Source organism: Muntiacus reevesi, chromosome 19 (assembly GCF_963930625.1).
Source record: "Muntiacus reevesi chromosome 19, mMunRee1.1, whole genome shotgun sequence".
In the NCBI taxonomy this organism is placed as follows: Eukaryota; Metazoa; Chordata; class Mammalia; order Artiodactyla; family Cervidae; genus Muntiacus; species Muntiacus reevesi.
The window spans coordinates 22026873-22054010 of NC_089267.1; the positions used below are offsets into that span (position 1 = coordinate 22026873).

General features: G+C 39.5%; 1 protein-coding gene and 1 pseudogene across 2 annotated transcripts in view; both read right to left on the reverse strand.

The window, feature by feature from the left end:
- ME1 (malic enzyme 1) overlaps positions 1 to 15748 on the reverse strand; it is a 205091-nt gene extending 189343 nt beyond the window's left edge. For both annotated transcript variants that reach the window (XM_065911535.1, XM_065911534.1), the window contains exon 1: positions 15569 to 15748. In XM_065911535.1, the coding sequence (XP_065767607.1) occupies positions 15569 to 15646 (78 nt within the window). In that variant the 5' untranslated portion in view covers positions 15647 to 15748. The remainder of the gene's footprint in view (positions 1 to 15568) is intronic.
- Positions 15749 to 20467: 4719 nt separating this feature from the next.
- LOC136150692 (acyl-protein thioesterase 1 pseudogene) lies at positions 20468 to 25883 on the reverse strand (annotated as a pseudogene).
- Positions 25884 to 27138: the final 1255 nt, after the last annotated feature.

Genomic DNA, 27138 nt, shown 5'->3' on the forward strand with positions numbered 1-27138 from the left:
CAATGGAACAGTGACTGTTCATATTAATACACTAACATATGTAATGCAGTGCAAAGCTTCATGAAGTTTAGAAAGAAAAGGGAAAGAAAAGGGAAACCTTAAGATGCAGCTTCACTGAGAAGGTTAAAAAGGAAGAGCCCGCTGAGCAGTGAGGTTCAAATGAAATCTAAAGGGCAGGTGGAAGAACAGGGGGTGACCAGGCGCAACTCTGGGGGAGGCACAAACCCTGGGGCAGAAAAGCGTGGCTTCTTGGAGAAAGCCAAGGGAAGGAAACAGCAGCTGTGAAAAGAATGATAAAAGGGGCAAGTCCTCATCGACCAGGTAAGAAGGTTTTAAACCTTAAACCTAGGTTGCCTTTTTTTCATCCTGATGAGTTATGCCCTTTCATGAAAATGCTTCAGGCAGTCAGGAGCACCCGCCCCACGGCATCTGTGACTCCCACTCTGAGGAATCCCCGCATTCAAACAAGCTCAGCAAAGAGAGAAAACAAGGCTTCAGAACCGGTTCCAGGGCACCAGACAGCTGGCAGAGGGATCGTCAGCCTGGGACCATGACCCTCAGTCTGGTTTTCTGTGTCTCCATCTGACTCACACACATATTCCCAACGACACCCCTTCTCTTTATAACACCATCTCGTCTTCATCACGCCAAGGGATTCATGCCCCACATCAATGTATTTTAATATCTAAAGTTAATTTCATACAACATTTACAGTCACACTGTATACAATATTTCTAATATATAATGGGAACCCTAGTCAATGGACACAGCAGTTGCCTCCAGAAAGGGACACCAACTAGCTTGGAGCACAGAAACGGGAGGGAAACAAACTTGTCACATTTTTGTATTTTTATTTTTCTATGAATCTGCAAGGATCTTGAAGCATATTAAGAACCATTTGTCTCATTTTCAAAGAATATGATGGTCATATCTCTTACTTACATTGGTTCAATCTCTATCTGGCACAGATGGCTAGCTGCCTACTGTAACATCTCTTCTTCCCTTCCTCCCCCACAAAAAAATCCTAATATTATGTAGGGTGGTCATGCATCAGATAAAAGACCACCCTGGAGAGCGATGTGGTCATGTGACAAAGTCCTGAACAATGATATGGAAGCAGAAGTTTGTGTGGGTTGTAGGAGGGCTCCTCTGAGAGCTGACTCCACCAAAGTGAACCTTCTTGTGTTCCTGTCCTGCAGCCAGCTTGCAAAGAGTATATGATGTCTATAAACCACAGTCATTAGGACCACGAAGCGCTCCTGAAGTCAGCAGAGCTGCAACATTCCTGATGACTCTGTGGACCCACCAAAGATTCCCAGACCAAGTCTAATTTCCTTCATGTATGAAAGAGAAATAAGCTAGATCTTAATTGAGTCACTGCTGTTTTGTTGGGTTTTGCTTGTTATATGTGTGTGTGGTGTTAGTCACTAAGTTATGTTGGACTCTTTTGTGAGCCAATAATTGTAGCCCACCAGGCTCCTCTGTCCATGGGATTCTCCAGACAAGAATACTGGAGTAGGTTACCATTCCCTTCTCCAGGGGATCTTCCTGACCCAGGGATGGAACCCGGGTATCCTGCATTGCAGGCAGATAGTTTACATCTGAGACACCAGGGAAGCCTCTATTACATGTAGCAAAGCCTAATTCTAAATGATACATGGGTCATCCTTACACCCATTAAAGGAAAGAGATTCTCTGCCACATACCTAATAGTATGAACATCCTCCAAAGTGGTATGTGATCTGTGGAGAGCTTAAGGTCACATATGAAAGGGAGAACAGAGCTATCAGAATGACTTCAAGAATTATCTTTCATTTATCTCTTTAATAAACTATTTTTTATAGAATATTTACCTATATTCCAGGTCCTTTGAGCAACTATGTTGAAAGCTGAAGCTATAATAAAACCAGCATAACACACTTCCACCAAGGAACTTTGAATCTTGTAATTTCTGCAGTATTTTTGCCATCGCAACATGAATAACAGAAGTGAAGTACTATACAGATGTTGAAAAGACCAACCATCTTTCGAAATCCTTAGAATATAGAAAATTTTCCATACAACTCTACACAGAAATGGATGATTTTCCACAGAATAACCTTCACTACTAATATTTATCTGCTTGTAACAAATAAGTTTTCAGGAAAATGGGCAAAAATGTGAATACACGTTTGAGAGCTCATGTCTTGATTTTTTTCCCCCTGAAACTTAAACATCAAGTTAGACTTAGTTTCATACATTCACATCTTTAAAAAAACAATCTGACGGTTCTGGTCCTGTGAGAGATGATGTAAGCATACCTTTCCTTGTCTCTCCCACTGAATTCAACTATAGACCTTGTACAGAAATCACTGAGCAACCATCTGAAGATCCTGAAAAATAAATGGTAGCAGAAGACCTGGGGAAAAGACCAGAATCCAAGGTATCACCAAATGATCACTGAGGTTCCCTAGAGTTCTGCCCTTCAGTATGACCTGATTTTTTTTTTTTTTTTAATGCCCCTCTAATCAACTGGCCTTCTCTCAAAAAGCAGCAGAAAAGTTGGATGTACAACTGAGTGCAGACAAAAAGAGTACTCAGAGAAGATCTCTCTTTCTGGTCAAAAAATCAGAAATAGGTACTCTTTTAAAGGTCACAGAGCAGGTAAATTCACTATTATTTTCCATTCTCTCCAGTCCCAACCCCCAAGCAATTCTATAGTAGATGTCAGAAGGATGATCACTGCAGATAACTAAATTTCTGAGGGATGAAAATCCTTCTTATCCACCAAAGGAGTGATGGTCCCAAGATCATGGGGCAAATATCTGGTTTGCATTTTTTTCTCTCTTGGCCCCGTTTGCAAACGCATTTGGAGGAAGTACACAGCAGCGGGGAAACTAAAGGCCCAGTTTTGTGGCAAGTGGGCTGGAAAGTGTGGACCCCAAGAAGAGAAGAAATATCAGAAAGATCACAGGGGAAAGAGAACTCAAAAAAGCAATCTCATGAAGTTGTTTATGAACTCTGGGACTCACCTCTGGGCTATTCATGTACAGACCTGATTTTAAGCAGCATAACAAAGGACTGAAAACCAGAGTAAACCCCTGCGTAGATCCCACACTGGCCACTGGGTGGTACACATGATGAACAGATCCAAACGACACCACAAAGGAGGCTCTGAAAACATAAAACCACAATCCACAGAAGGTGGGTCCAATTTTCAAACTGCTGGCACTAGTGGTAAAGAACCTGCCTGCCAATGCAGGAGATGTGAGGGACATGAGTTTGATCCCTGGGTCAGGAAGATTCCCTGGACGAGGGCCTGGCAACCCACTCCAACATTCTTGCCTGGAGAATCCCATGGACAGAGGAGCCTGGCAGGCTGCAATCCACGTGCTCCCAAAGAATCAGACACGACCAAGCGTCTAACCCTTTCACTTTCAACCAGGTTGAGTGACTCTAAAAAACTAAAAAGAATATTATTCATCTGAGGATTTAACCAAAACCTAGAATCTTCTAATACTCAAATATCCAAAATAGATGGAAAAATTACTCAGCATACAAAGAAACAAAAAATGCTAACTCGCAAAGGAAAAAATAATCAACAAACACCAATCCCACGATGACACATATAATGGAGTTACTAGATGAAGACTTAGAATCAGTTACTGTACTACGCTGCAATCTATAAGGGCAAAATTTTGAAAGAAAAGTAGAGATAGAGGGTCTTGACCAAGAAATAAAAGCTGTAAAGAACCAAACGGAAATTTTAGAACTGAAAAACACAATAACTGAAACAAAATATTTAACAGATGGGCTCAAGAACAGAACAGAGATGTAAGAGCAAACAGTCAGTTAAAAGATAATTTTAGAAATTAACCATCTGAAAAGAAAAAAAAGACTAAAAAACAGTTAGAGCCTCAAGGACCTGTGGAATAATACCAAAAGGCCTAACATTTACTTCAACAGAATTCAAAAGAGGAAAATGAAAAAAAATCTGGAGAAATAGTGGCTAAAAAATTACCAATTTTGGTACAAGAAGTAAACTGACAAATTCAATAAGCTCAGCAAATGCCAAGAAGATACAGGAAGCAAAATTCAAAAAAATTTTAAGATGCTGAAACTAAAAACAAAGAAAACATCTTTAAAGGACTCAGAGAAAAACAACACATTACATACACAGAACATTTCAAATGACTGCAGATTTCTCATCAGATGGAAGAGATGCCAAAACAAAGAGAAATGGCATTTTTAAAGGATATAAGGAAAACAACTGTCAACCCAGAATTCTGTAACTTGTGAAAATATCTTTCAGATATGAAAATGAAATAAAGGCATCTCAGATGAAGGAAAAAAAAGGACAACTGGTCTCCAGCAAAATGCTCTAAAAGAAATGCTAAAGGCAATTCTTTAGCTGGAAAAGAAATGATACCTAAGAAAAATCTGAAACATCAGAATGAAAGAAGAGTAAGAGAAATGGTAAGTATCTGGGTAACTATAATAGATTGTCCCTTCCCTCTTAAATTCTTTAAAATGAGTATGACAGTTAACAAATTATAAACATTACATTAAATTATTACATCAAAAATACTTTCTAAACAATAGCTAAAAAACAAAGAATTCTATCTTTTAAAAAATGGGCCAAAGATCTGAATAGACAATTTTCTACAGAAGACATATAGATGGCCAACAGGTACATTAAAAAGTCCTCAATATCACCAATCATCAGGGAAATGCAAATCCAAACCACAATGAGATATCACCTCACACCTGTTAAGATCACTATTAGCAAAAATACAAGAAATAACATGTGTTGACAAGGATGTGGAAAAAAGAGAACCCTCATGTACAGTCGGTACAAGTGAAACTGGGGCAGCCACTGTGGAAAATAGTATGGAAGTTCTTCCCCAAATTAAAAATACAGCTACCATATGCAGAAATTCCATGTCTTGGTATTTATCTGCAGGACACAAAACACTAACTCAAAAGGATATATGCACCCCATGTTCACTGAGACATTATTTACAATAGTTAAGATAGGGATACAAACTAAGTGTCCATCAGTGGATGAATTAAGTGTCCATCAATGGATGAACAGATAAAGAAAGTGAGGTGTAAATATATACAATGAGACATTATTCGGTCATAAAAAAAGAAATCTTGCCATTTGCAATAAGCTGGATGGACCCTGAGAGCGTCATGCTAAAGTGAAGTCAGACGGAGAAGGATAAATACTGTTTGATATCACTTATATGTGGAATTTTTTTAAAATGACAAAAATGAGCTCACAGATATAGAAAATAGATTAGTGACTGCCAGAGGTGGGGAGTAAGAAATAGGCAAAATGGGTGATGGTGATGAAAAGGTACAAACTTCCAGTTATAAAATAAGTAAGTCCAGGGGATGAAATGTACAGCAAAGTGACTATGGTTAATAAAATCCTACTGCAAGTTAGGTGGCTAAGAGAGTACAATTGAAAAGGTCTTATCAGAAGAAAATAAATTTTGCAACCTTGTACAATGATGGATGTTAACTAGACTTACTGTGGTGATCATTTCACAATATATACAATACTGAATCACTACATTGTATATCTGAAACTAGTATAACATTGTGTCAATTATTATTGTTCAGCTGCTCAGTCATGTCTGACTCTTTGTGACCCCCTGGACGGCAGCACACCAGGCTTCCCTGTCCTTCACCATCTCCCCGAGCTTGCTCAAACTCATGTCCATTGTGTCGATGATGCCATCCAACCATCCCATCCTCTGTCGCTCCCTTCTCCTCCTACCTTCAATCTTTTCGAGCACTAGGGTCTTTTCCAATGAGTTGGCTCTTCGCATCAGGTGGCCAAAGTATTGGAGCTTCAGCTTTAGCATCAGTTCTTCCAGTGAATATTCAGGGTTGATTTCCTTTAGGATTGACTGGTTTGCTCTCCTTGCAGTCCAAAGGACTCTCAAGAGTCTTCTCTAGCACCACAGTTCGAAAGCATCAATTCTTCGATGCTCCGCCTTCTCTAGGTCCAACTCTCATATCCATAGATGACTACTGGAAAAACCAGAACTTTGACTATGTGGACCTTTTTTTTAGCAAAGTGATGTCTCTTCTTTTTAATATGCTGTCTAGGTTTGTCATAGCTTTCTTCCAAGGAGCAGGCATCTTTTAATTTCATGGCTGTAACCACTGTCCACAGTGATTTTGGAGCTCAAGAAAATAAAGTCTGCTACTGTTTCCATGTTTCCCCATCTATTTTCCATGAAGTGATGGGACTGGATGTCATGATCTTAGTTTTTTGAATGCTGAGTTTTAAGCCAGCATGTCAATTATATCTCAATTTGTAATACATAATAGTCTCATTATGTAATACAAGCATGAAGATGTAAGTGGATGTAATACATATAACAACTGTAACATAAAGAAGAAAGCAGTGAGACCTATATGATGGTAAGATTTCTACATTCTAATTGAAGTGGTAAAATGTTCATTTTAAGTAATTATTAAAAGGTATGTATATCATAATTTCCAGAGCAACTAATGAAGTCTACACAAAGAGATATTGTCAAAAATAGACAGATTAAAAGGGAATAATAAAAACATTCAAATAATACACAAGAAGGCAGGAAAGGAGAACAGAAGAATGAAAAGCAAGGAGGATAGACACCTAATAATAAAATGCTGGACAGAAATTCAAGCATATTAAACACTGTTATCGCTCCGTCGCTAAGTTGTGTTCGACTCCACAGACTGTAGCCTGCCAGGTTTCTCCATCCATGGGATTTCCAAGGACAGAATACTGGAATGGGTTGCCACTTCCTTCTCCAGGGGATCTTCCTGTCCCAGAATTCTGACCCATGTAACCTACAACTCCTGCACTGTGGACAGATCGTTGACCACTGAGCCACCTAGGAGGCCCACATTAATAATCACATTAAATGTAAATGGTCTACACAGAGAAATTAAAAGACCAGATGTTGTCAGAATTTGGCTACAAGCAAAACCGACTGATTAAATCATTACTGCTGTGAGGATCCTAGGGAATGTTAAGCCTTAACGTCTGACTCTACAAGTACCATTTCCAGCTCTTCCTTTTGACTTATGTCAATGGGTCTCTCAAATCAGTAATATCTCTGATATCTCTATGTTATTTACTAAATGTTCTCATTTTCCCAATTCCTCAATTGAATTTTCCCATGACTTGGAAAAACATAAATTTCCTGAGAAATGTGAGGAAAAAACTGCTGTATGAAGACAACATTTTCCCCTATGGCGTGTACTGCACTGAGACAGATGTGCTGACGTCTTCTTGTGTTAGCATTTTTTATATTTCTCTTTGCATGTCCTATAGTGTCTTTTTTCATGAAAGTAGTTGCTGTATTACTTGGTGCATAGACATTCATTATATTTATAACTTCACTCAGGATCATACTTTTCAACACTATAAAGTATATTTTGTCTCACTTAATGCTTTTTGGCATGAACGTTACATTTTCTGATGTCAGGACAACCCTGTTTCTTGCTGTTTTCATTTTCTCATATGTTCATTTCTAGTCTTCCTGTAACATTTCTTTTTCAATATGCAGCAGAGTCTGCTTGTCTTTGTGAAACAACCCCAAAATAATTTTATCAGTAGGTGAGTTAATCTTCATATTTATTGATAATGACCAATCTGCTCTTAATTCTGTCATTATGTTATACTTAACATACATAAAAATTAAATATAAGCAAGATTTTGAATAAGCAAAAAATTTAAAGGCCCATAAAAACACTAAGTTTCAGGTTTCTTTGGCTCTTGATACAAGATCTTATTGTTTTGTTGACTAACCAGACCTGCCACTATTAGTAACAATAACAACAATCTCATAGTTTACAGATGATTGGTTAAAGAGATAGCTCAATTTGGATAGGTAGATGGAAAAACAAAAGGAGGCTAGTGCAGTACTGCCAAGGTAAACCTGAACCTCAGATGCAACACCAAGACAGACGATAAACTCACTCTATAATAATCTTCCCAGCTACAGGAAAGCGTTACTTAAACAAGAGGGCAGAATTTTTTAAACGTGGATTTTAAAACGGATTAAATAGACTGTGATTCACTAGTGCACCACAACTAATATTTTTTAAAAACGGAAACGGGATACTACTAGAGGAGCAAGGCAAAGTACACAGCAAGGCAAGGTGGTGTATTATGAAATTTTGTTTCAATTACCTAAACATATTAGTTTGCTAAAGCTAATAACATAAGTACCACAGAGGGTGGCTAAAACAACACAAAACCATTTTCTCACAATTCTAGAGGCTCAAAGTCCAAGACCAGGATTTCAGTTGGTAGGGCTGCGTACATTCCAAGGCTTCTCTCCCTGACTTGTAGATGCCTATCTTCTCCCACACATCCCAGTCTCCTCTTCTAAGGACACTAGTCGTATTGGATTAGGGGCCATCCTAAAGACCTGATTTTTACCTTAATTACCTCTTCAAAGACTTTATCTCCAAATATGCTTAAATTCAGAGAAATGGGAGGTTAAAGCCTCAACATGTCATTTTGGGAAGGACACAATCCAGCCCATAACAATATACTTATACATATATTATGCATGTACATATATAGTGAGTTACAATCAAAGAAGTTTGAAAACATTTTAGAGGGCTCTGAATAGATGTTTTAAATGCATTTTAATATATTACAAGCTTTAGGAGCCCAACTCTAACGTTATAATGGAGCCTTAGGCCTCCTTCAGTTTCCAGGTCTTAATGAGACAGTCTAGAATTTAACTACTACAGGGCTACTCCTAATGTAATCATGATAAAACTCACAGAATCGTGTTCCTATGAACATGTAAGTACTTTTGCTAATGTCGTTACTTAAGCATTACCTGTAAAAATGTAATAGTTGTTAGGTCTAGAGTTTATTTACACTGAACCTCTGATAATTATACCTCCATGTTTTTAGAGAACATTATCAATTACTGTTTTGACTTCCCAAACTACCTGGTTAAACTACAAAAGCTTAAAGGCACAGTGTCTCCCCTGTCTTTAATTTCAAAGGCCTCAAGCCTCTGAAACCAGTTTAGTTGATGGCTAACTTAGATATATCTTCAGGGCCTAAGGAAAAATATTGATGTTTTAAATTCTCTAAATTCATTTACGGCAACAATAATCCTTTGTTTTAAAATGTACTATACTACATACACTAAGTTAAATGGGTAAAAATTAATATATAAGCCATAAAATATTTTAAATAGCACTTTAAGTACATAAAAACCACACTGTATATTTAGGCCCCATGTCTAAAACAATTTCTTAATAATTTAGGGTACCAACAGTCCCAAATCAGTCCTGCTGTATTGCAACACGTCTGCTGATCAATTCTAGGTCCATACACTGTCAACGTGTCTGTTGAGTTGGCTTAGTAACATAAAATAAATAATGATGTAATAAATAGACCAAATCAGGCCACCTGGAGTCTGTAACACTATTTGATCATGTCAGTTTTGAAAACCATTGAAAAATAGTCCAAATACTTGTCTTGTCTGAGTCCTGATTACTTCCAAAGTCAAATATATTAAGGGTCGGTTTCACTGAACTCTTTAAATCTTTTATCTTTGCATTTCACTGCAATCACCCCAAAAAGTTTAACTCCCCAGGGCATACCTCTACCTTTCTTTCATACACTTCCAAGCCCTTACACACTTGGAGCAGAGTCCTGAGAAGCAAAAAGCTTTCCTTGTTCTTTTTCTCCACACAGACATTCTTTAACCTCCACCTGGCATTCTGTGAAAATCTATGAAAGATTCAAAGGTCATATGATGTCAGTCGAGTGCATTTACATGAATCTGAGACTAAAACATAAATCTGTTTCACCCAGAGCTAAATATAGGCTTTTTTTTTAACTATAAAATTCATAAATTTAATAGGTCATACAATCATGTTCAATTTGCTAAATCAAAAATTCAAGAGAGAAGGGAGTGATAAGTACACTAAAAAAGTAAATACTTCATAATCCTTCTAGCTATGAGTTCTAACTCTACATATAAAAATATATTAATAGTCAGTTGTAATAAAAACCTGTTTTATAATATGTAATTCAAGGAAAACTAATATATACTCTTTAATATCTAAGCAAAGAGGTAAAACAGAAATCATATTACAATGGAAATGTAAGTACATTTAGAGCAAGAATCTTATTCATTGAATATCCCCTGTACCCAGAATATTACCGAGCATATAGTGGATTCTGAACATGTTAAAATGTAAAAGAAATAAATGATACCATCACTCTATATTATAAAGAAAATAAATGAAGCCAGTTGAGAAAATCTCACTCAAGTGAAAAGAATTGGTGGCTTCACTTCTTCTAGACACAAAGTTTTAGAGGCTTCGTTCTATTATTTCATGTTTTCCACACTTGTCCGAAAGTTTGAAGGACATCAGAACACAAAATGAAAAACCTCAAAGTTATTTCTCTCTTCAACATTTTCTGTACTCCACACCAGTCAATCATGTCCAGCTCTTCGCAACCCCATGGACTGTAGTCTGCCAGGCTCCTCTGTCCATGGGATTCTCCAGGCAAAAATTCTGGAGTGGGTTGCCACTCACTTTTCCAGGGCATCTTCCTGACCTAGGGATAGAACCCAGATCCCCTGCACTGCAGGCAGATTCTTTACTGTCTCAACCACCAGGGAAGCCCATACTCCACATCACCAGTTCTCAAATTGAATTCATCTTTCTATTCATTAGAACACAGCATTTTTTTGTTCTGTGCTATCCTGTGTTATCAAGGCAACAGATAGATATGGAGGCATATGGCTGTTCATCTTCATTATGATGGCCTTCACATCAGTGAGATTTCACATTCAATAATATATCAGTTTCTCAAACTGTGGAGGCAACTCCAGAGAACTGTGTGTTCAGCTGTTATCATGTCTGACTCTTTGGGACCCTATGGACTGTAGCCTGCCAGGCTTCTCTGTCCATGGGAATCTCCAGGTAAAAATTTCTTCCTCCAGTGGCTCAGCCTGACACAGGGATCAAACTCACGTCTCCCGCATCTCTTGCATTAGCAGATGGATTGTTCATTACTGAGCCTCCTGGGAAGCCTATACTAGGTGAAAAATTTTGAATGATTCATTCTGGTACAGTTTACATTGAAGAAAAAGAGGAGGTTTAAGGTAACTTTCCTTCATAGTCATCAGCCTCGTTTCTCTTTTTTCCTATAATACATTCAACTAGGTCTTGGCATATCAAGACAAATATCTGCAAAAGCACATGCCCAGAAGTTCATTTCTCACATGTAAAAGTTAACAGGCTCACCAAGACTGACATAGATAAATCACCATCACTATCTTAGACTGGATCTAATTGCCAAAAATGTTGAGGAGCAGTATCTTTGAGAGATTTACTTATAGGTCACATTTATCATTTCATCTTAAAGACGCAGAAGCCATGCAAACACAACTTAATTATAACAGACCTATCAACTAGTGTTTTCTACCACTGCATGAAGAAATATAGCAAAATGGTAAGTTGGGAAATAAAATAAGTGTGATTAGTTTTCTATATAGATTTTAACTCTGAAGAGTGATTTATGAAACATTATTTTAATATTTATTATTGAAAATTCCTGAGAAAAAAATTGAAATACAACTGATCTAAGTCAGAAGATATCCTTGAAAATTATAAACATTAAATGTTAAATCAGAGGACATATAACTCAGACAAAGGTAAGCACCTCAAAAGCAATTTGGGCTATGAACAGAAAGATACTGAATCTCCTATGTGTGAGGCAGAAATTCTTTTCCACGTCCTACAAGGCAATCCTACCTGCAGTGATGCATATGTGAATATACAGTGAGAACCAGACAGGAACTACTACCAATGAAGAAAGATTCTACTTCTCTAAGGTTTTTTTTAACTTATTTCTTTATTTATTTATTGGCCGTGTTGCACAGTTTATGAGTTCTTAGTTCCCTGACCAGCAATTGAACCTGAGTTCTCAGCAGTGAAAGGGTAGAATCCTAACCACTGGACTGCCAGGGAATGCCCTTAAATTCTTTATTTTTTAATTCTGATCACATCTATTGTTAAACTCAATTTGCACCAAGATTAAGCACCTCTCAAAGGTTATCCAGCAAATAAAAAAAATGTCATGGCATGCCCAGGCTTAAACCAAATTCCATCATTTCTGACTATATGCCATTGCACAATACAATATAATGGTATATGAAGTCAACTGAGCTTTAGCTTTCAATGTGAGTTTACTTTCAAGAAATTACCCTAAAAAGGGTAAATTCTTAGAATAATGCTCAAACTACCGCTTTAAGACCTACCTGCTTTAAAAGTTGAGTTCTGTTTGAAAGACAAAAAAAAAGTTCTTAAACATGGTTCATTTATTCATTAAATATTTAATATATTCTGTACTAAGGATTACAATCCCTGCCCTATGACAATCAAACTCAAATAAAAAATACACTGCAGTAAATACTAAATGACGTGCTACAATAGACTATATAAAAAACAAAGGTATTAAGCATGATAATAAGACCAAGATAATTAGGAGAGTCTTCCCTGAAGAGAGAACTAAATCAACTAAACATTTTAATTGTAGGAATTACACACAGACAAAAGGTATTAAGTAAGAGATTCAGCAAATATATTTTAAGTGGAAAGCTAAACTGGGGAACTAATGAGATAAATTTGGAAAAGATAGTAAACCTAATTGACAGATTGATTTTATGCTCAACATAACAGGAAATAGATTAGAGGGGGCATCCCAGGTGGCACAGTGGTAAAAAAATATTCTGCCTGCCAACAGAGACAGAAGAGATTCGGGTTCAACCCCTGGGTTAGGAAGATCCCCTAGAGAAGGAAATGGCAACCCACTCCAGTAATCTTGCCTGGAAAATTCCAAGGACAGAGGAGCCTGGCGGGCTATAGTCCAAGGTACCCAGAGTCAGACACTGAGAACACGCATACACAGAATAGGAAATAATACCATACTACAAATACTCAGATAACAGAAGCAGAACATGAAGAACATGCTAACTGATGAAGATATTTCTTTCACATCTACATGTAGGACAGACTATAATACTGAAAATAAAACCAGAAAAACTGTCTCAGTTACCCAAAGGTAAGGTGATGAAGGTCTGTGTGAGAAGCTGAAGAAGGCTTAGTGTAGCCAGGTGACAGGCTAGGTAGGTTGTTACAGGAGGGACATCTACTAGTGTCTCTTTGTAGCCAAAGTTACCACAAAAACCAACAAAAATTCCTGTGCTAGAGAGAAACTTAAAGGCCCAGAGGTCTTCAGAGTAGGGTCCTTCAAGAAGATCCCACAGCTATAATCTCAAAGGTTCATATGAAGATATTCTTATTTCCACGAGGACCACACAGTCTTAGGATTGTACAAAAGTAAAACTTATTCCATTAACCACGCCAAAGTCGGCCACCTGAATTTTAAGTCCAAATTGATACTATGAAATAAAATTCAACTACATGTTCAAAAAAGGTGTTCCTAACACACTGTGGTGTGGGAGAAGACTCTTGAGAGTCCCTTGGACTGCAAGGAGATCCAACCAGTCCATCCTAAAGGAGATCAATCCTGGGTGTTCATTGGAAGGACTGATGCTGAAGCTGAAACTCCAATACTTTGGCCACCTGATGCGAAGAGCTGACTCATTGGAAAAGACCCTGATGCTGGGAGGGATTGGGGGCAGGAGGAGAAGGGGACAACAGAGGATGAGATGACTGGATGGCATCACTGACTCGAGGGACATGAGTTTGAGTAAACTCCAGGAGTTGGTGATGGACAGGGAGGCCTGGCCTGCTGCGATTCATGGGGTTGCAAAGAGTCAGACACAACTGAGCGACTGAACTGAACTGAACACATTAATGCCACCCACACCTTAATGCCTTTGGTGGAACATCTCTGTGATACTATTATTCTTAAGTAGAAATTAATCCTTACTCATGAAGAGCACTGAAAATATATCAAGATCATAAATTCTTGATGTAAACAGTAATGGCGTAATGACTCTTGCTTTGAGATTGCCTATTCCATCAACCCACATGAAACAGACACCCTTCTCAGCGACTTGAGGAAATTCAAACAGCAAACAGGTGATACCACTCATGTGATTCTTGTTAAGAGGCTACCCAGTACTTAGTCATGAATTATAGCAGGCAGGTACACCTGTAATAAATTGTTTTGTCACATCAAATTTTCCCTTTTTTTCTACCTAAAATAGGCCCCAACCTGAAGAATAGAAAGGAAGAAAAAAAAAATCAAAAATCAAGCTAGCAATTAAAATCACTGAGGAAAAAATAAGTGGGAAATATTTAAAACTTCATAATGCTTTATGACCAGAAAAACTAAATGATCATAGGTAAATAAAACTGTCATCATAAACATCAAAAAGAACTCACAGGAACTATAATTTATTAAATCAAAGAAATCACACGTCTTCATATGCCATTAATAACGATGAACGAATTAACCAGGCAACACAGTCGGGGAGAGGGGTGCTGAATCCAGTTTTTGATGGAAAAAAGTGTCTAGTAAAGAGAATCCCAAAATGAACCAACAGGCCTCCGCGCTGACTGATGGCATTTTCCATGTACCAAATTCAAAGGAAACGTCAAAAAGCACACCCTTACACAAAAGGAACCATCCGCAGACAAAGCTGACTGTGAAAAGAGGGTGACTGCTAAAAAGCCAATAAGCAAATTTATACATGCCGAGGTGCTTTTTCATTTGAGAGAGATCTTGGGCGTTTAATTACCTGTGAAGAAAAAGGAAACAGATCTGAAAAGGGGTCTCTTGCACTGAATCGCCCTTTTAATGAAAAGGAGGCGAGGTCTTAGAAAATTCATTTCTAGAAGGCCCGATTCAAAAAAATCTGGCTCTCCCCAGACCCCCAAGTCTGGGACAGGATGGTGCACCAGGCCACGCAGCGCCCGAGGCTGAAGCCATCGCCAAGCGCGCTCAGCCTCTGAACCGCGTCCCTCCAGAAACCCAGAGGCCTCGACCTGCAGGTTGCTCACGTGACCCGCCACCCAGAGCACGTCTGCGCCCAGGCTGGACCAGTCGGGCCACCTCGCTCCCCGCAGCCTCCGGGGATCGGCACCCCAGAGCGGACCTCGTTACGTGGGTTGGCACCCCGAGGCTCCCAGCGGGCAGCCCACCTGCTACGCTCACAGACAACAACCGTTCACGCCCTTCGCTGCCACTCCTTTCTCTGCCCCGGCTCTGGCTTTTGGAGAAGCCGAGAAGTATTAAAAACAAGTTGTACATCTCCTGCGCTCCCCAAACGAGATGCCGAGGCGCCGAGCCAAACCCCCGGCCTCCCACCACGTTCCGGGGTACCCGCACCCGCGCCCCCGGCGGCCCCTCCGTTAGGCCAGCGCCGAGGCTCGGGGTGGACTGGGGGGCGCCCCGGAGCTCCCCCGCCGCCCGCCCGTCGGCCTGCCCCGGGGGGCGTCCCGGGGGCCGCGGGTGGAGGGGCGAGGCGGCGTCCGCGGAGCCGCCGGGGGAGGGTCGGGGTGCTGCTGCCCGTGAGCCGGCCGGAGACGGGGACCGCGGAGGGGCGGGCGGGCTCACCTTGTTGAGGTGGGGGTTCCGGGTGACGGCGTAGCCGCGCTGGGGGGTGTGGCGGCGGCGAGGGGTCCCGGGCTCCATGGCGGGGGGCGAGCGTGCGCGGCCGGTGGGAGCGGGCCGGGAGGCGGATGCTGCCGGGACGCCGGCGCGGAGTGCGGCGGCGGCGGCGGCGGCGCGGAGAAAGGGCCGGGGGGCGGGCGTGGGTGGCGAGAGGGGGTGGATGCGGCGGGAGGAGCCGGCGAGGAGCCGGTGTCCCCAGCCGGGCCGCCTGCGAGAAGCGCTGAGTCATGGCAGGCGAGCGGCGAGCGAGGAGGAGGAGGAGGAAAGCGAGGCCCGGCTGGCGCCTTTCCCTTCCACACGCCCCGGGTCCCCCCGCTCGCCATCGGTTTACAGTCGCAACCGTCCCGGCCCATCCCTGCGTGCGGGACGTGCTTCCCGTGGAGCACCTAAAGGGCGGGGGGCAAGGTCAGGCTCCCCCCGCCCGGCCCGGGGGTACCATCACCCCTGGCCGAGGTGCCCCCCGCAGCCGCAGCCGCAGCCGCTGGGAGGTTGAGAAAGGATGGGAAACCCAGAGCCTCGGGCGGAGGACACAGGCTGCCCCGGCCCAGAGGGAGACCCGTGGGGAGGGCGGGGGAGCTCTTTGCAAAAGACCTCAACTGACCGATGACAATTAGACTTCCTCTCTAATTCATCATCTCAGCGTCTCCTATCAGACGCTTCCAAACGCTCTATTCACTATTCTGGATGCCTGCCAGGGCTGGAGGAAGCTTCCAACCTTGACCCAGAAAGCCTCGGCCCCGGGTAGAAACTGGGAGAAAGGCCAGAGAGGAGAGTGCCATCCCTGGGAATTTTATTTTAGTGCTTTTATTAAAAGACAAGGTGCAAATGTGAGATCCCAATAAACAGTCACGTTTTTCTTGTATACGTTGTTCCTAAAAGTTCTGGAGACCAGGATGTTTAAGAACCTGCCTCTGAATGATGATAATAAAGCCCTCAATCTTTAAGGGCTTCAGTTTCTTCTTTGGTAAACCGAGAAAGTCAAAGATCTCCCAGCGCTGGAATTCTGTTATTGATATTTATACTTTAAGTTTCAAGGAATTTTGAAGTAGTCATATCACAGGCAAAAGGGGTATTCACACACTAAACGCTTCCTGTGCCCCAGTTTCCTTTTAATAGGATGGCTAGTTTCTGCCCTGTTCCTGCCCAATGGTTTTATAAAGAGGTGTGTTGATTTTATATCCCACTTGAGTATTCGTGCCTGGAGCATCCCATGGACAGAGGAGCCTGGCAGGCTAGGGTCCATATGGTTGAAAAGAGTCACACGCAGCTGAAGGGACTTAGAACAACACAGCAATACACTTGATTTTATATATCCATAAACTAGACATTCAACCAAAGAGTTTTATTTCTAATTATGTTACTTTTCCTTATCAGAAAGATTTGTTACGGTAGTGTTTTTTGCCACACGTATATCCAGCAGTTTCTTAGTCCTGGTCTTGAAATTATCTAGAATCAGTTGCTTCTTAATAGGGAATATTTGTGTCACAGAATTCTTTCGATTCCTTGCATTTCGGTAACACTTTTCACTGTGAGTTCTATAATATATAAATAATTCACCCAGCAACATCTGAGAAGAAGGTATACTTTACAAAACTCACTCTCTTGAATTAACTCAGGCACATTGCAATTAAAAGTATTTCATGGAAGACAAAAACAGTTCAATGACAGGCCTGGAAACAAAACACTTTGCTGAAAAAGAGACAAAAATGTGAGTACAACAGAACCGTATTTCAACACAGCTCTTTAGTACATAAATTTACACACATTATCTGTCTAGTCCTAGTTCTGTGATATATTTACAGATAGAAAAGCTGATGTAAATATAGAGTAGTCCCAAAGAGTGTGGGCTTGTCCCCCAAGCCATTGTTACAGAGGGATTACATGATCCTACCAGTGCAGGTAAAGTTCACATCTCTCTTCCATTACCTTTATTTCTGTCTTGAAAAGAGCTCCAACCTCCTAGGGATGAGGCCTAGCTGGGGAAGTCATTTTGTATATCTGTGTGCAGTACCAAAACTACTGGAAAGAACCTATTTTTCCACCTAAATGTCAGCTAGGAAGGACACCAGCTTTTTCAATCCTTTTTAAAGATTGTAAGGTTAGGTTTTATTGCAAAAAAACATGTAAAAAAAAAAACCCAAACAACGGAAAAAAAACCTTCTGTTAGAATTTTCCTTGTGAGAAACTACAGTCACTCTATACACAGTTGATCAAAGAATGGGTGTGATTCACAGACAAGGAACTAGAGTCTGTAGTTTCTGATGCTCAGTGAGAATACTATATCAAAATCAGATTTTTTTGTTGCCCAAGTTTGATGCACAATGAACTGTAATCATATTTAAGTATGATTATAGCATTCCTACCTAATGTTGTTGAGGTTTCACATAGAGAAAATTCAGGAAATACCTAAAAGTACATGTAACATTTCAAATATAACTTTCATGAGAATAAAAGATAATCTAATAGAAAAAAGATGTAGCTCTCTGATGGTTTGTGGTATTAAGTAAATGATTTTGTATTTCTTCACACAAAAATACATTACTGTTATGTAAAATAAGTTCCCCCCTTTTTTTTAGTTGAATATCTTAACATGCCTGACTCTTGGTTTGTTTCTCTATGAAGCAAAAAACTTTGACCTTTTAGGGTTCTAATTTTGAGAATTCCAGTGTTCAATATAATAAGAGAAGATCTACCAGAGTGGCTGACCCTAAAAGTTCAAAATCAAAATCAAAAGTTCAAAATCAAAAGTAGGCAGCTGGGGGACTTCGCTGGCTTAGACTCCTAATACAAGGAGGCCCCGGTTCAATTCCTGGTCAGAGAACTAGATCCCACATGTCGCAACTAAGAGTTCACATGCCAAAACAAAGATTGAAGATACCATGTGCTGCAACTAAGACATGGCACAGCCAAGTAAATAAATATTTTTTAAAAAACAGACAGCTGACTCAGACGTGGCCAGCCCCAGGGTAACTGGCAACCATGGCGAGAGCTGACTTTTTACCTACATACTGAAGTGAGATTAGGACTTGAATAAGTGCTAACATGGAGCTGGCAACGGTTGACCTCTACCCATCTTAGGTTGTCAGCTGGGACTCTAAGAAGATGACATATTAACAAAAGAAAAAGAGTTTGTTAACTAACACAGCACACGTTATTCAGGAGAAAACTGAAATGAGGAGTGGCTAAAGCAAGTAGCCTAGAACTGCAGACTATACATCATCTTCAACAAAGAACAATAAATCGGTAGAGAAATGACAAAGGAAAGCAGTTTTAGGCTTCCAAGGGCGGCAAACTAGGAATATGAGTACATGAGGAGAAACTAATAGAATAAGATTTGTTCACAGATTCCTCTGGTCCTCATATTTTGGGGTGACAACCTGGCTTTACCTGACTCTAAGGAATCCCTGATGAATCAAGCTCTTCGTTAGTGGTATTTGAGTGTTATAGTAAGAGGTGAAATGGGCACGTGAGTCATTTCACTAGAAAGTTTTAAAAAGATGTATGCTTATTTTGGTGGTGGTTTAGTCACGTCATGTTCAACTCTCGTGACCCCATGGACTGTAGCCCTCCAGGCTCCTCTGTCCATGGGATTTCCCAGGCAAGAGTACTGGAGTGGGTTGCCGTTCCCTTCTCCAGGAGATCTTCCTGACCCAGGGATCAAACTCCTGTCTCCTGCTTTGTAGGTGGATTCTTTTTTTTTTTTTTTTTAAATTTTTTTTTATTGGTTGGAGGCTAATTACTTCACAACATTTCAGTGGGTTTTGTCATACATTAACATGAATCAGCCATAGAGTTACACGTATTCCCCATCCCGATCCCCCCTCCCACCTCCCTCTCCACCCGACTCCTCTGGGTCCTCCCAGTGCACCAGGCCCGAGCACTTGTCTCAAGCATCCTGCAGGTGGATTCTTTAGCAACTGAGCCACCAGAGAATCCTTGTACCCTTATTTTAATCTATTTGAAAACAAAAGTCTATGCAAAAGCCCCATCCTCTGAGGCAGTAGTCCCCAACCTTTTTGTCACCAAGGACCAGTTTCGTAGAAGACAATTTTTTCACAGACTGGGATGGGGGGATGGCTTCAGGATGATTCAAGCACATTACATATATTGTGCACTTTATTTCTATTATTACATCAGCTCAGGCATTAGATCCTGGAAATTGGGAAACCCTGCTCTAGGGGGACCCTACAGAATGTCTAGAGCTCCACAGAACACAACTTTTTTTGAAGAAAGTAATATCCTTCTTTATTAACCCTTGAAAGCATTATCTCTACTGTTAGGAATAATGTAATACCACTTCATTCTTATTATATATAATAATCATTAATATATATAATATATATTAATAATATATATAACAATCATATATATGAAAACATATACAAAAATACAGATACTGCATGGTGACTTCATAATTTTGGAGTAAATCCATAGACTGAGTCAGAATAAGCATAAATCATTTATAGCTTAACTGTTCATTTATACCTGAAAAAGTTTTCATTAAGCATGCTAATAATTTTCAAATGATGTAATAAAAATATGCTTGCAGTATTTGGCTGAATTACATTTGGGAAAAAGAAGCTAGCTGTTTCACCTATTTCAGTACTAGTATACTCTGGATCATATTATACATGTACAGAAACTTAGAAGGTCATAAATCTCCCAAGAAGAGATATTATTTATTCTGTGTTGCTGATATGTATCTGTAAAACATTTTAACACTGCAAACATCAGAAGTTTCGAGATGGGACACTGGAAAAGGTATATACTCCACCACAATGATGCTGAATACTTCTTCACAATGCCTCTTCATGATGTCAGTCAACTGGAAGTGGGAATTTATCAATGAGTTGCTTGATATCCATCACTTCTAGGTGACATGAACTGGGTTTTTCAGGTTACATTGGCTGGATTTACCAATGTTTTTAACTTTTCTACAGTAAGAGAACTGACCATTAGAGAAACTTAAAGGAAGTAATCTCCATGACCCTGGAGACAGAAACTTCTTTTTTACCACCACTGTTAGGACCCTTGTTGGAAGTCAGCAACTGAACACAGTGTTACCTGCCTGTTTCTGCTGAATGGTAACAGTGGTGTACAAAGATAAAGTTCCTACCTGAAAAAGATCCACCCAAAATAATAGTCTTAAAAGGAATAAAGGAATACTCTTCTTCACCTCTTGCTCTATCAAAGCTTTTACATTTTCTGCTGCCTATTTAATTCCAAGTTTATCCTCCTGTGAATCAAGCCCAATAATATCAAACCAAGAAGGCACAGCCATGTTCACATTTAACGTAACAGATTAACACATGCATGCAGGTAGATATATTTGATATGTGAACTTCTGATACCTGCAAAGGCTTCTTGCCCCACCCACACCCTGTATCTCCCCACCATAGCAGTGGGCTTTCCGGGGTGAGCAGGGTGGGGAACTAAGCCGACACACCTAAGGCTGAAAAGAAGGCATGGTCCAGCCTCCTGCAGCCCCAGTTTAAAAATCATGGATCTAGGCCAGTGGTTTTCAATCTTTTTCCCAAATTAGAATCCCCTGGGGAGATTTAAAAACACTCTTGTTGATTTCATCGGTCTGGGTGGTAACTTTATCACCAGGATTCTGTGCCCCAAGGTCCCCAGATGATTCTAATTTGCAGCCAAATTAGAATTCCAGACCCCAGGTTTAGAAGAATGTTTATCTTACTTTTGCTTACATCAGAATCAGTTGCAAGGCTCCTTAAAGCAGGGCCCCACCACTAAAGTCTCTGATTCATAAAGTGGGAGGTAGAGCTCCAAAATTTGCATTTCTAACAAGATCCCAGGTGACGATATTGATGATAGCCAAGGGACTACATTTTGAGAACTGGTGGTCTAGAACAGCGCTATCCAAAAGAAATGTAATGTGAGCCATATATATAGTTTAAAGATTTCCAAGTAGCCAAGTTTTTAAAAAGTAAGAAAAAAAGTTGAATTTTGTTTTCATCATATATTTTATTTAACCTAATACTATATCCAAAATATGAGTATGTCAATTTATCAATGTAAAATTAATGACATGTTTTACATTTTTCTTTTGTACTGTCTTTGAAATCTAATGTGTATTTTATACATAAAGCACATCTCAATTTTGACATCAAATTTTTATCAGAAGTACTTGTTCTCTACTTAGAACAAGTAGAACAAGTACCATTTCTCTACAGTTGAAATTGTAGATGCATATACCCAAGTTGCTGCAAACATACTTGAACTTTTTAAAAACTAAATTGAGTTTTATATTTAAATTAAAATCTTCTTTTCTATACTTGAAAAATCTAAGACTACTTGGTCTACTGAAGGTTAACCATTAACATTTCCTACCTGGGACTTCCCAGGTAGTCCAGGATTGGGACTTCATCTTCCAGGGCTGGGGTTGTGGTTTCAGTTCCTGGTGAGGGAGCGAAGATCCCACTTGCCTTGCAGCCAAAAAAACCAAAAGGTCAAATGGAAGCAACACTGTAACAAATTCAATGAAGACTTTAAAAATGGTTCACATAGAAAACAAAACCAAAAAACATTATTTATTTGTATAGGCAGTTTCCAAATTGGTAATGAATTATGTTCCTAAAGTTCATGTGTAAGTCAATGATTTAGAAATCATATTGCATTTTTCATAGCCATAATACAACAAATGCTTCCATGCTAGCTTTAAAAGCCCATGCATTCATACTTAGACATTCAATCATGTCCGACTCTTTGCTACCCTTTGGGTTGTAGCCTGCCAGCTCCTCTGTCCAGGCAAGAATACTGGAGTGGATTGCCATTTCCTTCTCCCTTTAAAAGCCCATTAACACGTAATGTTGGAAATATCATGCAAAGAATAAAAGAGTCTTCCTAAAGTTTTCTAAAAATAAAATATTTCTGAATAAAATGTCTGACAAGTTCCAATTTAATATTCCATGAGTAGAGTTATCCTTCTATATACCCTGGGGAAATAGAAGAATAATATAAACATTTCTCAGTAGATATGAACTATGTCATTTGCTTTAAAAGGCAGAAACAACTCTAGCCACATCTGGTTTGAAAAAATAATTGGTCTATCTCACTGCATACATAAAGGGCATTCATACAACCTGGGCCTTAAAAAAAACCCCACAGGAATATTTCTAAATGCAAAATATAGTTCAGATTTTCTATCCTAAAATTAAAGACTAGTTCTAAATTTAAATCCTCTTGCTCAAAATTCCCCAACGGCAACCACCTCACTCCTAGTAGAAGCCAAAGTCATTAGCTGACCTACAAGGCCCCCTAGAAACTGTTCCAGTCCCTTTATCTCTGTGGCTTTATTACATTTATCTCCCCCCTCCTCTTTCCTGTTGTTCTAACTGACTGTGACTGTCTTATTTTTCCCCAAACAGAAGACACACATCCCTGCCTCGTGGACTTTGCTCTTACTAGTCCTTCTCTGGAGCACTTATCCCCCAAATATCTACATGGTTTCCTCAATCCCTTCAACTCTTTGCCCAAGTGTCATTTGTCAGCTGAGGCCTTCACCAACCATGCCATGGAATACAGCAATCACTATTCTTCCTTCACACATCTTCCTTAATCTCTATAGGTCTTCCTTAATTTTTCTCCACAGAACTTTTTATATTTAAATATAATATGCAATTCACTTATTAGTCTATCATCTCACTACTATGAGTGCTCACATGTCAACTCCATAACAATGGTGATTTTACATCTTTTGGTCCTTTCTGTGAAACTCATCACTTCTTTGTTCCAGAACTCCACATAAACAACTTTTCTAACTTATTTCATGATCTATTTATTCATACACGCTTTTCTCTCACGAGTATTTATTTGACTATCTTCTTTAAGTCTTCTGCATAAAAGGCATAGATCCTTTCCTCTTTGATAAAAGATTTATCTAGAAATAATTAATGAGCCACCAGAATTGGACATAGAAAATTCAACATTTCAAATAATCCTTGGTTTTCAAACTGTTCTTGAAAAATTTGCTTACTATATTCCTACAGAATGGCATAAATTTGATTGAGACTGTTCTCTGATGAATACTCATTTAGATTGTGCCATTGTATAATGTTTTAGCACCTTATAAAATTATATCTACTCTCAATAAAATTTCTATGCATTAGTAGCATGTATTGTATTACTTGGCTTGTTGGTAAATAATGAGCCTGGTGGCTCAGTTGGTAAAGAGTCTACCTGCAATACAAGAGACGTGGGTTCAATCCCTGGGTCAGGAAAATCCCCTGGAGAAGGAAATGGCAACCCACTCCAATATTCTTGCCTGGAGAATTCCATGGACAGATGAGCCTGGAGGGCTACAGCCCGTGGGGTCACAAAGAGTAGGACATGACTGAGTGACTAACACACACACAGGTGACTCGAGTGGTAAAGAATCCGCCTGCCAATGCAGGAGATGCAGGAGACATGGGCTTAACCCCTGAGGTGGAAAGATCCCCTGGAGGAGGAAAGGGCAACCCACTCCAGTATTCTTGCCTGGGAAGTCCCATGGACAGAGGAGCCTGATGGGCTACAGTCCATGGAGTCACAAAGAGTTAGACAAGACTGAGCACACACACATACTTACTGTATTATTTAAAATGTAAAGTTACATATGTTATGAAAAAGACCCAGCTCGATATTTTTGCTACTCATTTTCATTGAATTAATATTTTACTACTTCCTTACATTTGCTTTACTCAATCTAGATAAAAACTACCTCCCATCATTGTCATTGCTTCCAGTGGAAAGGGGGTAGGTTAGAGTAGTTGACGGCTGTCCAGACACTTCTCTTTGTCTCTCTCTGTTCAAGTACTCTCAGGTTCTCTCCACGGGGTCTCTCATTCTGGGTTAATTTTGGTCCTCACAGCATGGCAGCCTCAGGGCAGTCAAACTGCTTATTTGGAGACTGAAGGCTTCCAGAACAAGTATTCCAGGGTAGAAAAAAAAAAATGCTCTTCCTTTTGGTTATTTACCCTTGTCACGTCTCCATATTCTCTTGATGTAGTCACAAAAACCCATCTCGATGGGAAGAGTGCCAAAGCCACACTGGAAGAAGAGTATGTAAGATAGGAGATTTGCTGCAACCATTTGGAAAATACAACCTGCCACATAGGAGTGAGAAGAAATCTATTAGACTGCTTGTTTCCATCACTTTTTTTAAGATACTAGATCATCTAAAATATGCAGTGGGTGGTACACTTGATACACACAAGTTATTGACATAGACTGAAAATGTACATAAGGAAACAAGTTGAGAAAAATTTATTCCAGAAAAGTAACCTAGAGGCTAAGCCATAGTTCAGTTTAGATACAGACCCCAACCCTTACTATATCTTCAGTATATCAGATGTTGGAGTCACCAATGATTATCATATACAAGATTTCAAAGTGCTTTCTAAAATTGTTTTTAATGTGATTTAATGTGGTATATTTTCTTTTAATATCTTGAAAAATGACAGTTTATAGAAAATACACATATCAGTGCCAGAGTATTAAATTAGCTATAATACACTATTCTACAATACTTTAATTGTCTTAAGTAGTTAGGAGGTTACTAAATTAGGCTCATTTCATAGACTGTTAACAAGGAGCAGTAAAAGAATTATATATTAGAAACTAAAGATATTGGGGCCTATTAGGAATCATGTATTGGTTTAACTGTAGTCAGAATATCATATTAAAAGTAATACTGGGGTCGTCCCTGGTGGCCTAGTGGTTGGGACTTCACCTTCCAGGGCAGGGTGGTGTGTTGAAACCCTGGTTGGAGAGCTAAAATCCCACATGACTCAGGATTGAAAAACCAAAACATGAAGCAGAAGCAGTATTGTAACAAATTCAACAAAGATTTAAACCCTGACTTTAAAGAGTTGCAATTCAGCCTACAAAGGCCAGGGTCTACCTTTAAAACACAGAAAGTAATACTGAATGCTAAATGGATAGAGGTTTTTTGTTGTTGCCTTTTTTTAACTTGGAAAATTCTGCTCCCAAATTGTTGATGATTTGTTTTAGTCTATAGTTCTGTAATGTATGAAGTTTGTATAAAGAGTACATATTACTTTTACATTCAGAAAAAAGCAAAACTTTAAACATACCCAGTGGGTATCTATAATTAAAACAATATACTGTAAACTTTTAGGAATCTCAATTTTCTTCTTTGTTCCAAAGATAATTTGAGACGACAATTTGGCATTATACCACATTACAATATGGATACCTTAAATCTCTGCTTGCCAGGAGGCACTAAAGCCAGCCACATAATGCGACTCTGAGACAGGGAGGATAAATTTCATAATACCCTTCTCTGCCAAACACCTGTGTGGATCTACCCTACTCGTCTAACTTTGAAAAAGCTGGACTAAAAACAAGCCAAAAAAAATAAGGATTCATATTTAAAGTTAAAAAGCTGTATAGAAAGGTAAGCATTTTTCATAACACTATATATTGACTTTACCAGCTAACCCTGACTCACCCAAATAACAGATTATCCCAGAATTCAGTGAACAATTAGTTGACTTTCAAATATAACACGATGTTCTAGAAATGACAATATTATGTGACTTTTTCCTTCTCCATCACAGTGTTGGACATGACTGAAAGCGACTTAGCATGCACACACACAACACACACACATCTGCTTCATATTTTGAAAAACGTGATGCTACAGTTAGAGAAAATACATACCAAATATGATTTATTTTCAAGTAAAGTTTTTCAAGCACAAAAAGGGGTTCAAAAAACTACTTCAACTTCTCCTTTTAATGAACAGCTAGTAATTGCTTTAAAACTGCCATTCATCCCTGACATTGTGCTAAATTATTTGCCTTTATATCGATGCTAGAAAATAATGAACCAAAAATCACACACATAAAAGCTACTCTTATTTTGTTGCTTTCTCCAACTTGAAGTTTAAAAGAATAGTCTGTATTTTTGGAGATCAACTCAAAATACATTGACCTTGTTAATTTGGAGCCCATGGGCTGTATCTAGTGGTTAGCACCTAGTGATCTGGCAGAACTAAAACTAAGTCAGCATTAGGCACCAACTATCAATCTCTAATGGCACGAGAAACCTGTCATTTCAAGTCTAGTCCTAAGCTGAAGCTCTAATACCATGGCAGAGCCCCAGACCTCCAGGGTTACGGGAGAGGGAGAAAATGTGCATGAAAGGTTGTACTCAGGAGAGTTATACAAGAGATTCATTCATGACAGATGAAGAGGCTTGGGAGAAAGCACGTAGGCCAGGGTGGAAATGTGGAGTACTAAAATAAATTTCGCTGTAGTGGAAATAGCAAGACCAAATCACTTTCCTAAAGACATGGTCTAGTTTCTGTAGGGACATTGGGAATCTTTGGGCAGGAGAAAAAAATGTCGCATAGATTCAGTAGGAGAGTCATGAAGTTATTCTGGGGTTTTGAAAATAATCAGGCTTAAAGGGGAAAGGTGCAAGTGGGGGGGATATATTAGGAGGTTGGGGATTTATTCTATGTCCATCCCAACCTCCTAATATAAACA